The 13,143-nt window shown below is 44.8% G+C and overlaps 1 protein-coding gene across 14 annotated transcripts in view; it reads left to right on the top strand.

Moving 5' to 3' along the window:
* Positions 1-10,181: 10,181 nt before the first annotated feature.
* LOC125431670 (oocyte zinc finger protein XlCOF6-like) overlaps positions 10,182-13,143 on the top strand; it is a 59,943-nt gene continuing 56,981 nt past the window's right edge. For all 14 annotated transcript variants that reach the window (XR_007244332.1, XR_007244333.1, XM_048494689.1 and 11 more), the window contains exons 1-3: positions 10,182-10,540; positions 11,365-11,766; positions 12,140-12,254. Coding sequence is in view for 12 of the 14 variants with exons in the window: in XM_048494689.1 (XP_048350646.1) it covers positions 11,377-11,766; positions 12,140-12,254 (505 nt within the window). In the remaining 2 variants the exon portion in view is untranslated. The remainder of the gene's footprint in view (positions 10,541-11,364; positions 11,767-12,139; positions 12,255-13,143) is intronic.

Genomic DNA, 13,143 nt, shown 5'->3' with positions numbered 1-13,143 from the left:
CCCGCTTTCTCGCCCGCTCGCTTTCTCGCCGGCCCCCTCGCTTGCTCACCCCCCCGCCTGCTTTCCCGTGCCCCTGCCCCCCTTGCTCGCTTGCTTTCTTGCCAGCCCGCCCGCTCAACGCACCCCCCGCCTGCTTTCCTGTGCCCCCGCCCCCTCGCTCGCCCACTTTCTCGGCCGCCTGCTTTCCCGTGCCCTTGCCCCCCTGGGTCGCTCGCCCGCTCGCTCAACGCACCCCCCGCCCGCAGTCCCATGCCCCTGCCCCCTCGCCCGCTTGCCCGCCTGCTTTCCTGTGCCCCCGCCCCCCTCGGTCGCTCGCCCGCTCGCTCAACGCACCCCCCGCCCGCAGTCCCATGCCCCTGCTCCCTCGCCCTCTTGCTTTCCTGTGCCCCCGCCCCACTCGCTCGCTCGCCCGCTCGCTCAACGCACCCCCCGCCCGCAGTCCCATGCCCCTGCTCCCTCGCCCTCTTGCTTTCCTGTGCCCCCGCCTCGCTCGCTCGCCCGCTCGCTCAACGCACCCCCCGCCCGCAGTCCCATGCCCCTGCCCCCTCGCCCGCTTGCTTTCCTGTGCCCCCGCCCCGCTCGCTTTCTCGCCAGCCAGCCCGCTCGCCCCCTCGCTCAATGCACCCCCTGCCCGCTTTCCCGTGCCCCCGCCCCCCTCGCTCGCTCGCCCGCTCGCTTTCTCGCCCGCCCGCCCCCTTGCTCGCACCCCCAGCCGCTTTCTCGCCTTCTCGGCCGCTTGCTCGCACCCCCCGCCCGCTTTCTCGCCCCCTCGCTCGCACCCCCGCCCGCTTTCCCGTGCCTTACCCCCACCCCTCGCTCGCCCCTCGGCCCTGCCTCGCTCCGCTCGCTCGCTTACCTGCTCGCCTCACTGCCTTAATTTCTGCCCAGGCTTCCCCAGGAAGGGGCAGCCATGCCAGAGCCGCACGAAAAGCGGCGAAGAGCCGCTTGCGGCTCGCGAGCCGCGGGTTCCCGACCCCTGCCTTAGAATATTTAAATATGGCTATCATGTTACTCGTTAATCTTCTCTTCTTCAGACTCTACATATCTAGCTTCCTAAGCCTTAGGAAGAACTTCTTGACAATAAGGGCTGTTCAACAGTGGACACTGTCTTGGCTTGTGGTGGTGTCTCCTTGTTTGGAGGTTTTTAAACAGAGGCTGGATGACCCCTTGTCGGGGTGCTTTGCAGGAGCAGCAGTGGCGTAGGAGGTTAAGAGCTCATGTATCTAATCTGGAGGAACCGGGTTTGGTTCCCAGCTCTGCCGACTGAGCTGTGGAGGCTTATCTGGGGAATTCAGATTAGCCTGTGCACTCCCACACACGCCAGCTGGGTGACCTTGGGCTAGTCACAGCTCTTCTGAGCTCTCTCAGCCCCACCCACCTCACAGGGTGTTTGTTGTGAGGGGGGAAAGGAAAGGAGATTGTAAGCCCCTTTGAGTCTCCTGCAGGAGAGAAAGGGGGGATATAAATCCAAACTCTTCTTCTTCTATATCTGCTGGAAGAGGTTATGAAAAATCTGTCTGAAATGGGTTTCAGTCTAAAGCCAGAGCAATGCATGAGCTACAAGTCATCCCTAGCTGATATGATCTACTGAATCAGGGCCATTGATGTCCTTACTGCTCAGCAGGGAAAACCTGTGCCCTGTTGGGAGAACAATGTTGTTTATATATAGATGAGAGTGGAACTATGACTACTGAAACAGAAAAGATGAGAGCTGAAGTACAGGTGTTTCATGCAGTTGACCATGGTAAACATTGGGATGTAGCATCATTAGAATGGTTACCTGATATGTCCCCATTAAAGTCACTATTTGCTTTTTGTTCCAGATAATTATAATTGGACCTTTAGTGTGTTGTAATATACAATGTGCTCCCCACCTTATCTTGAATTGTGTCTCTTTATTTGGCCAGAGAAGAGCCCCAGCTCCTGAATGTGCTGAACCTATTTTGGGGTGCTACTGAAATTGGAAATGATAGCTTATGAGTATAGATTGAGCTAGAGATTTTAAAAATTGTGCAAAGAATTCTGTTGATTTATTTAGACGGTTAGAGAATTTTTTTTTAACGGGGGAAACTGTAGGGGCCAAAACTAAAATTTTGTTTTTATATTATAAGACAGAAAGTTGTATTTATTCACTGATATAACATTTCTTCTTGCTAAAGAAAGTTGTATTAATGTATTAAAAGGATTGAAGCATTTATTCACTGATATAACATTTCTTCTTGCTAAAGAAAACTGACAAGTTTTCCCTGTTGAGGCTGCTTTAGAGGATATAAAGCAGAATGTCCTCAATTTGAAAGCCTTTATTGGCATACAAAATAGACTAGTTTAAAATACAGTTAACATGGTAAAGATAACTCACATTGATAGCAGAATGTCCTGTTCTTATATATAGTTTGTTTTAGAACTTTTCTATATAAGCTGGTTAGAAAAGCCACTAAAATGTTTATTTACCGGTTTATTTATCGGTACATTTACCGATGAAGCAGCTATTTAACTGTGAAAGAATCTATCTTGTTGCACTCTGAACACTGAAATGTAATAACGACCCCTTTTGTGGTTTTACATTTCAAAACTAAGTCAGTTTTGAAATGTGGATTGCAGGAATGGGAGAATGCAACTTATAACATCACTGGGTTAACTTGTAATGCCGAGTCATCTCCTAAAGCAGAGTATTTCTTATAATCTGTCTTGGCACCCACATCACAATCTTTCCTCAACCATGGCCTCTAATAGCTCCAGAGCAGTCTCTCATTTCTTTTACAACACAGGCAATAGGTACATCCCTGCAGCAGTAAAGGTATTTAATGCCAAAATTGGATTACAGTTACTGTACGGGTCCCCAATTTGGATCTCTGCAGTTAATAAAACTATTAACACTTACAATCCAAATTTTTGCACAAAATAATGGGCCTACCTAACACCGTTTTCTTTGCTGCTTTATGCCTGGAAATAGGACAGATTACATTTGAGACTATGGGTTGGCTAAGGGCATTCAAATACTGGCTTAAAATCCATTACCAACACGACTCCTCAAGCCTCATTTATTTTTTTTACAGGATAGTAAACCAATGTTTTGGTCCAATATTATCAAAAATAAAATTGAATCTATTGGCCTTTCCCTGGAATTGCTTAGTATGCTCACCACTAGTGAGGCTTATAACACCCTGAAAGTGAAACTTCTCGATGTGGGATTCCAAACACTGACCAGGGCAGCCAAAAGGACATGCTCACCCCTTAGTCTAGCAATACCCCCGCCCCAAGGTCAAATAGCTATCTATCTAATTTCCTTGGTTAATCCAACACAACGACGAGCCCTGGCACTTGCCAGATTTAATGTTATGCCCTCCTCTTTTCTTTGTGGCAGGTTCAGTAAGCTCGAAAAAAACTCAAAGACTATGCTCCTGCAATCAAACTCAGATTGAAACTATAGCCCATTCTTTCTTTCACTGCTCAAGAACCAAGAGAGTCAGAGACAAATATGTAAATTCCATTCCACTATTTACTATGGCCCTTGCAGAATCGGTTGCTATTCTGATCCTTTTGAACAACGCCGACCCTGAGATTGTTGCAGACTTTCTCCTTGAAATAATGGAATGTAAATAACCCATTAATGGGTCTATGTACGTTTAAAGTAAATGTCATTAACTTTTCTTCATTATGCCACCTTATTCTAACACTTTACTGTAATATTACAATATATTATGATTGGAATGTAGCATGTTTCTGTAGCTGCTCTTGAAACATTTACTTGCAGTATCAATTTTAGATTTAACGTGTGTTGTAATTCCTGTCTTTCTCTGTTTTGTTTTCTTTTTTTCCCTTTTTCTAATGTCAATAAAGGCTAATAATAAACATCACTGGGTTGATAGAACATCAGGGGATATTAAATGACGGATGTTGGTTTGCTCTTGGGCCATAATTCTGACAAGGAGTCTTTTGATAATAGAAGAACAACAATACAGAGTGTACAGTTTATGTTTTGTGGACAAAAACAATGTCATCGATGAGGTTGCAGTGATGCGCCTCTGACAACTTGTGAACTTGTATGAATGCCTGCATTTTGCTTTTGTAAACTACTTTCAACCTCCAGGATCTAGCAGAGATCCTTTCATTCTGAATAAACCTTTTCTCCTATTAATTAATTAATTAATTAATTAATTAATTAATTAATTAATTAATTAATTAATTAATTAATTAATTAATTAAACTTTTATACCGCCCCATCCCCGGAGGGGATTGGCTGTTTGTTTGTTTATTGGCTGTTTGTTTGTTTGAGACTTCTAGGCCACCCATCCCAAAAGGCTTCAGGGCAAAGTACAAATCAGTAAGAAGAAGAAGAAGAAGAAGAAGCGTTTGGATTTATATCCCCCCTTTCTCTCCTGAAGGAGACTCAAAGGGGCTTACAATCTCCTTGCCCTCCCCCCCTCACAACAAACACCCTGTGAGGTAGGTGGGGCTGAGAGAGCTCCAAGAAGCTGTGACTAGCCCAAGGTCACCCAGCTGGCGTGTGTGGGAGTGTACAGGCTAATCTGAATTCCCCAGATAAGCCTCCACAGCTCAGGCGGCAGAGCTGGGAATCAAACCCGGTTCCTCCAGATTAGATACACGAGCTCTTAACCTCCTACGCCACTGCTGCTCCTAAACTAAAACTAACAGCAGTAAAACTAAAACAGCTACCACCCAGGTTTGGAGAAGTTTGGTTTATGTGGACCAATGTTATGGACCTCAAATCTGTAGCCCCCATCTCCTATTAGCTCCTATTGGAAACAATGGGAGATGGTGCACCCCCTTTGGGAGTCCATAGCTTTGGACCCCCTGAACCAAACCTCACCAAACTAGGACGGTTTCATCAGGATTGTCTCCCAACAAATCCCTGAAATTTCGGTGCTGCTAGCCTAAAAACTGTGCCCCCTGCAGGCCAAAAATAAAAAATACTTAAAAAACAAGGCCACAAACGGGGGTGGAGCTTCAGACATGTAATGGGGGTTTGAACCCAAGAACCCCCTTACCTATGTCCTTGCATGTACATATCTCAATTTCTTATTGTTCCTCCCCACCATCCCCACCCCCTCAATTTCCACTTCCCCTTCATTTAAATCTAATTCAGCCTTCTCTATGATATGTTCTGCATACAGATTGAAGAGGTTGGGAGTTTAAGTACATCATTTCTTAACATCTTTCTGTTTCTCCACAGTGTATCCTAATAGTAGCCTGTGGTCCAGAGTACATATTGGCCATCAAAGTGATCCTAAATTTTCATGATTCACACAGTCAAAAGCTTTGCTGTAATCTCTGAAACAAAAGCTGATTTTCTTCTGAAACTTAGGCCCCTTCCGCACATGCAGAATAATGCACTTTCAGTGCACTTTGCAGCTGGATTTTACTGTGCAGAATAGCAAAATTCACTTGCAAACAATTGTAAAAGTGGATTTAAAGTGCATTATTCTGCATGTGCGGAAGGAGCCCTTGTATATACATCCAAATTTATCTGTGATTAATTAACTGCCTTTTAACACTTTACTGCAAAGATGGGATATCAATATTTAAAGCCAACATTTAATTTAATTCATAGTGTGTGTGTGTTTGCTGTCAAGTCATGGCTGATTTATGACAACCTTTGAGGAGATTTCATGGCAAGAAATAATGGGAAGTGGCTTGCCATTGCCTGCCTCGGCATGGGCTTAGTGAGTTCTGAGAGAACTGTGACTTGTCCAAGGTCACCCAGCAGGCTTTATATTTATGGGTGGGAATTGACACCCATTGCTCCAGATTACAGTCCAGCACTTTCAACACTATACCATGACAGCTCTCATGATTAATGGTCTGCTTAAGGAATAATTAGGGAATCTCAAATAACAGCAATGGAAAGGCAGATTTCTTAAACCTTAGAGAACTGCGACCTATCAGAGTACACTTTGCTGGAGCAGAAGGGCCAATGGCCTAAATTGTTGCAAGGCAGCTGAGGTGAAATTATATATGGAGTTGCCAACTGGGCTGAGAAGAAAATCTGGAGAAACCGGGTTTGATTCCCCACTCTTCCACATGCAGCTAGTATTAAGTATCAACAAGTTAAGAAATAGTTAAAGGGACAACTAAATATAAAACTGTTAAGTATCAAATATACACATGTATTTATTATAAATAATCTACATATTATTAAAATAATCTACATTGATAAAAGGCCCATAATAGCCTGCCTTATGCACACAATAACGCAATCACAGTACACAGGGCACTTGTTGATCTTTAAAAACTGATGCCTTCCGGCCAACCGGCCTTCCTCAGTGGTCAAAAGTAATACAATAATACAGTGTATTAGCTACCAGACTGCAAAATACAATTACAACATTTTCATGACTGAGACCAGTTGTTAAGAGATTTATTTTAGATTAGCACCCAGGTCTTTCACACAAAGTCATGTTCTGTTAGACTTAGAGCATATGACGCAGTGTGCCAACCATGCCAAATTTTGCTATGGCAAAATCCTATAATGCCTCTTTCAATCTGGAGCAAATAAATGACCAGATCTAGATTGTGCTTAAAAACCTCCAGCCTCGCATAGGCTCAGCTGCGAGTGGCTGGTTTAGTAAGCTGCATGGCGATGGTGGAGATTTGAACTCAGGCCTTTCAATTCTTACTCAGCACTGGGTCTTTTAAAAGATTGTTCATGCCCACAAGTATCACCATCATTCTTCATAGCAAATGGAGAACTCACAAGAATATTAATAATAACCAGCAACATTATTGTTATTGAATAACTGCAACAACATCATTGTATGATGCTGCCTCTTCCATTGCCCAGTACAACTTCCATGCCCTTGCTGACCTTCTCTTAGCACAAACATAAGATTTTTAGCTTTCACTGCAGCAGACTAGCATGGGATCCCCACTGGACTTGGCACTAGGGCTGAGCTGGTCCATTTATTTGCTGGGCAAGTTACCTGCATGAACTATCAATAATGTCAAAGATGAATCCACATATAAGGCCAATGAAATAAATTATAATAATAAATTTAATTAAAAATGTAACTTTTATTTACATAATTTAAATAATTATGTAATTTTAGTTTATGTAATTACATATACATATAATTATATAGAATACACGTACATATATACATAATATTAAAAAAGAGCATTTTAGATTTATACCCTGCCTTTCTCTCCAGTATGGAGTCTCAAAGTGGCTTGCAATAATCTTCCTTCTCTGTTTCCACAACAGACACCTTGTGAGGTAGGTGGGGCTGAGAAAATTCTGAGAACTCTGACTAGCCCAAAGTCACTCAGCAAGCTTCATGTGTAGGAGCAGGGAAACAAACCTTGTTCACCAGATAAGAGTCTGCTGCTGTTATGGAGGAGTGAGCAATCAAACCCAGTTCTCCAGATTAGAGTCTACCACTCTTAACACCTACATCCTCTTGGCTCTCAAGAAATCATTGGGATACTGGGCAGAGATCATTGGTGGGGAGGTAGTTGTGAATTTCCTGTGCTGTGCAGGGGGTTGGATCGCTAGATAATCTTGGAGATCATCCATTTCACCTTTATGTTTCTACCGAACAGGAGTGTTGTGACAAAGAAGGCCAAAAATAACCATCATAAGAACAAGCCAGCTGGATCAGACCAGAGTCCATCTAGTCCAGCTCTCTGCTACTCGCAGTGGCCCACCAGGTGCCATTGGGAGCTCACATGCAGGAGGTGAAAACAATGGCCTTCTGCGGCTGTTGCTCCCGAGCACCTGGACTGTTAAGACATTTGCAATCTCAGATCAAAGAGGATCAAGATTGGTAGCCATAAATCGACTTCTCCTCCATAAATCTGTCCAAGCCCCTTTTAAATCTATCCAGGTTAGTGGCCATCACCACCTCTTGTGGCAGCATATTCCAAATACCAATCACACGTTGCGTGAAGAAGTGTTTCCTTTTATTAGTCCTAATTCTTCCCCCCAGCATTTTCAATGTATGCCCCCTGGTTCTAGTTTTGTGAGAAAGAGAGAAAAATTTCTCTCTGTCAACATTTTCTATCCCATGCATAATTTTATAGACTTCAATCATATCCCCCCTCAGACGTCTCCTCTCCAAACTGAAGAGTCCCAAACGCTGCAGCCTCTCCTCATAAGGAAGGTGCTCCAGTCCCTCAATCATCCTCGTTGCCCTTCTCTGTGCTTTTTCTATCTCTTCAATATCCTTTTTGAGATGTGGCGACCAGAACTGAACACAGTACTCCAAGTGCGGTCGCACCACTGCTTTATATAAGGGCATGACAATCTTTGCAGTTTTATTCTCAATTCCTTTCCTAATGATCCCCAGCATAGAGTTTGCCTTTTTCACAGCTGCCATGCATTGAGTTGACATTCCCATGGAACTATCAACTAAGACGCCCGAATCCCTTTCCTGGTCTGTGACTGATAGCACTGACCCCTGCAGCGTGTATGTGAAGTTTGGATTTTTTTACTAACCCAATCAGAGCATCTTAGAGGAAAGGCCAGAAAGATTTTCTGTTGTTAACAACTAGACATTTTGTCGAAGGCTGTCACAGCTGGAATCACTGGGGTGTTGTGTGGTTTCTGGGCTGTATGGCCGTGTTCTAGTAGCATTTTCTCCTGACATTTCCACCTGCATCTCTGGCTAGAGATACTCCACAGAGATGCCAGCAACAGATAGGTGTGAGAAATGTCAGTAGAAGCTGCTACTAAGCTATAACCATACAACTCAAAAGCTACACAACTATAAACAAGACATTTAATTACCATATTTGCTCATACTGAAAATGACCCTAAATGTAAGGGCCCTTTTCACAAATACACAAACGAAAATTTATTACTTGACACAAGTGTAATTGTATTGTCGAAGGCTTTCATGGCTGGAATCACTTGGGTGTTGAGTTGTTTCCAGTGTAATTGGCTGTTTGGCATTTCCCAAGCTGTATGACGATGGTCTGGGAGCTTTTGTTACTGCAATGAAGCCCAGAAAGCCCACCATAGCCAGTTGATTCTGGCCCCAAAAGCCTTTAATAATACATACAAATGTCATTTCTAGGCAAATACAAAACAATCCCTCTCCGTTTTTCCATGGAATCCCTAGTCTTGCATTTCAGGAAGTATCACAATAGTTTCTCAGCCACATGCACCGTTCTTCTTTCTGAACTGGTTTGCTGCATGCAGGGTCAATTTTGCAACTGTCTCTTCCAAAGGTGACGATTTTGAGTGACTTCTGGGGTAAGGTTCTTTGCTCGCAGGTCTTCATTGATTGTGCACATCCACCGTTTTCTGGGTCTGCCAAGTGGGTGGCTTCCACCAGGTTCAAGGTGCAGGGCTGTCTTTGCTACAGATGTTTCCTCATGGCGCATGACGTGGCCATACACATGCAGCATAAGAGTCCAGAATGGAACCTCTATGTACAAAGGCTTTTACCTTAGCATTCCAGAAGATAGAGATAAATGACAGGGACGCAACTATTCCAACCTTATGATTAGTGGACTTCCTAGAAGTATCCCCCAGGCCTCTCCTTGGACCCAGGATGATGGGCAGAGGGATTTTTGCTCTTGCACAACAAAATCTTTTTGAAAAGGGCTTCTCAAAGGCCACCCGGGGTCCTACACAGGCCAGCAGGGAAATCTAGACATGGCTTTCTAACTAAAGCATCTGCTACGCTGTAGAATGTCAGAGACTCTAATACACAGTGTAAAAAGTACATCAGTGCTTGATGCACAGACTTTACAGGGGAGAGCACAGTTTGGGAATTTCTCTTGACTCCTCTCCTAATCTTGGCCCAAAACACACACACACACAAACCTAACACTGATCCATCCGCTCACCACCCTAAATATCGTTCTGAAGTGTTGTTAATACAGGAAACTATGAAACAAGAATATTAATGCACTGTTGCACTACAGCTGTGAACATTCAATAAACTTTTTATAACGACTACTGTGTCTTCTCTATGTCTAATTTATTTGATCTTATATCTGATCAATATGTTTGCATAATTCATGCGACAAATCTTCAAATTCATATAACACTCAAAAGTAAATTTTCACAGCTTTAGTGCAACAGTTCATCAACATTCTTGTTTCATATTTCCTGCTGCACTAAAATATTAGTATATAATACAGGAAACTATTACATCTTTAATACCTGTTCCGGTTCCGGCTTTTACCTGACTCCCCTCCCGCCCCGCCCCTGCCATTATGTGAGATGGCTGAAAAGCACGGGATCCCCCGGGAACGCAACGCTGTGCAGAGTTACTCCAGAGTAGCCCCATTCAGCTGCATGGGGGATCGCGGAAGGCAGCTGGCGGAAGTCTTGTCCAGGGGCTTCTGGGCGAATCTGAAGGGAAGGGCAGAAGAATTTTGCATGGCCTGAACCACTGCAAGGGTTAAACCTACCGAGCTGTTTGCTAGAGCGGCCGAGTACGAGGGAAGGCGGATGAGAGGAAAGGCTGTTTGGAGGGAGGGACTTCGCTACTGAACTGGGGGGCTTCAGATGTGGAACGGGGGGGGGCTTCAGATCTGGCAGCCAGATCCTGGGAAGGTTTACTCACGAGTAAGTCACGAGGGAGGATAAGCGCTTCAATCTTGGCAGAGCTAGTAACCTTCCGTGTTTGTGTTTAAAGGGGGGAGCGGGTGGGGGGTTGAAATGCTCTTAAAATTTGGTTTTGTTATGTCTATCTTTTTAAATTGATTAGCCGTCCTGGTGGTTCTTGTGGGGGAAGAAAGGCGGGATCTGAATGTTTACAAATGAAATACGGCACAATGGGGTCCTCGGCCGTGAAAGTCACAGGAGGCCCAGGAAGGTTTCCTTGGCTCAGTCACTTGGGAGAACCATGGATGGCGACTGGCACCCCACTAGCTACGACACGTTATGCTCCCACTATCTCATCTGGAGTTCAATGCCCCCCCTCCCCACCACACACACACTCCCTGTTCACAAATCCCGGCACCCCTCTGCCTGCCTGCTGGCTCCTCGCACAAAGGTGCTGCCTATTGCATTCATCCTATTTTGGAGATATCCACAATGGTTTGCCGATTCTCAGTCATTTTATCCAGGGCTCCAGCGTATCTTGAGATGAAGCCCTTTAGACAGACTGATCTGCAAACATTGGAGGTCAGACTCCTAACATCCACTTTTAAGCAGCCTGACAGAGATGGTTTTATCCCCCTGAAGAACAAAATAGGCATATCTTTTGAATGCTTGATTAGTAATATAAAACAATGATGTTAATCCTGACCCACAAAGTACAACAAAGATGCCCCTTCTGTTCCAACGTAGCCCCCTTCTCTATTGGTGTGTTGCTGCCTTTGTAATATCTTTCCCTCCCTCCACCCCTCAATAGTCATGTGAATAAGAGTATCTTTCCACGCTTACAGATTTCCTGAGAGATGGGGAAGGAGATGGAAGAGCAAGACCCAGAACAACCTGGAATTGGCAAGAGATCAAGGAAGGGCCCCCATTCAATCCCAACAGGGAATGGTATTGAATTCAGGGAACGAGCTGTGGCAGAGACCCTGGATCAGGTCACCCTGAACTCAGATGTATACGGACAACACTTCCAGCAGTTCTGTTATTATGATGCTGATGGGCCCCGAGAGGTTTGTAGCCAGCTCAATGGATTTTGCCACCATGTGCTGAAGCCAGAGCGACATACCAAGAAGCAGATGATAGATCTGGTGATCCTGGAGCAGTTCCTGCTCATCCTGCCTCCGGAAATACAGTGCTGTGTCAGAGGTTTCCTTCTGAGTCAGGCAGAGGAGAAGATGCAGGGAGAAGAGGTGAGGAAGTTTCATTCACCCTATTCAAGTGATGACCTTCACCCAAGGCTTCCCTGATAGAGATTTTTGCCTGTGGAGAATTCACTAGGCTGGTATGAAAATCTACCCCTGATTCTTGCCTCTGTGATTGAAGCAGCTCAGCAGGCTGCTGCTGGGGTGAAGAGTCTCAGGCCCCTTCTGCACATACAGAACAGTGCACTTTCAATCCACTTTCAAACCACTTTGCAGCTGTACGGATAGCAAAACATACTTGCAAACAGTTGGGAAAGTGGATTAAAAGTGCATTATTCTGCATGTGCAGAAGGGACCGCAGAGTGGTCCAGGATTCGTATCCTCAGCCTTTTCTTTCTCATCCCCCTTCTTGCTATTTCAGATGTGGGGTCCATCCATGAAGACAGAAGCTAAATTCTCTGAGGCAGAAGGAGCTCCTCAGGGTGAGTGGCAGAGAGCACAGGCCCAGGAGCATGGCCAAGATGCCCTCGCACATGGTAAAGGCTGCCAATCGAGTACCGTGTCATGTTTAAAGTTTTGGTACTGACCTTTAAAGCCATTTGTGGCCTTGGCCCTGCTTATCTGAGGGACCGTCTCTCGATGCTCGCCCTTTAGGCCCCCTCCGCTCATCGAGGAGGACTCTATCATTGGTGATCCCTGGCCCCAAGGCTGATCTGGCACAGCCTCTACAAGAGACCCAGGAGCTTTTATAGCTCTAGCCCTCACCTGGTGGAACAGTCTTCCTAGTGAGATCAGACCTAGCAAGTGGACTTACAGAGTTTCCGCGGAGACCTGTAAAACTGAACCTGTTCCATGCCAGGCATTTGGCCAACAGGAATAATCTCCAACAGCCATAAGAACATACTGGCCTCCATTAAGGTACACAAAGAGGTTGAGGGCCAGCCATCTACAGCAAGTTTAAAATGTGTATTTTATGTATTATTATATGTTTTAAATTGTTTTTATGATTGATGGACACCGCCCTGAGACTTTGGGGGAGGGCGGTATATAAATCTGATAAATAAATAATAAATAAAATAAAGGTGACTTGCACCCAGGTGGTACTGTGGAAATAGTGGATTTGTTGGATAAAAGATTTAGAACCGGAGGTTGAAAAAAACTTTTGCACTGAGCAGTGATTTCTGGAGCTCAGGGCAATACGATGTAGTGATGGCCACTCACTTGAAGGGAGGTTAGGCAGATTCATAGAGGTGAAATACATCCTTATTCACATGAACGAAAATATATTTCACCTTTCTTCCATTCGATGATAAAGACAACTGAAACAAAAAGTAGACAAATCTGGTTGTAAATATCAGCCACAGCTAATAAACTTAATCTCCATGTTCTAGGGCAACACACCATTGAAAATCAGTTTCTAGGGGC

The sequence above is a fragment of the Sphaerodactylus townsendi genome, linkage group LG04 (genome assembly GCF_021028975.2).
Source record: "Sphaerodactylus townsendi isolate TG3544 linkage group LG04, MPM_Stown_v2.3, whole genome shotgun sequence".
In the NCBI taxonomy this organism is placed as follows: domain Eukaryota; kingdom Metazoa; phylum Chordata; class Lepidosauria; order Squamata; family Sphaerodactylidae; genus Sphaerodactylus; species Sphaerodactylus townsendi.
This window is presented reverse-complemented; position numbering and strand designations above follow the sequence as displayed.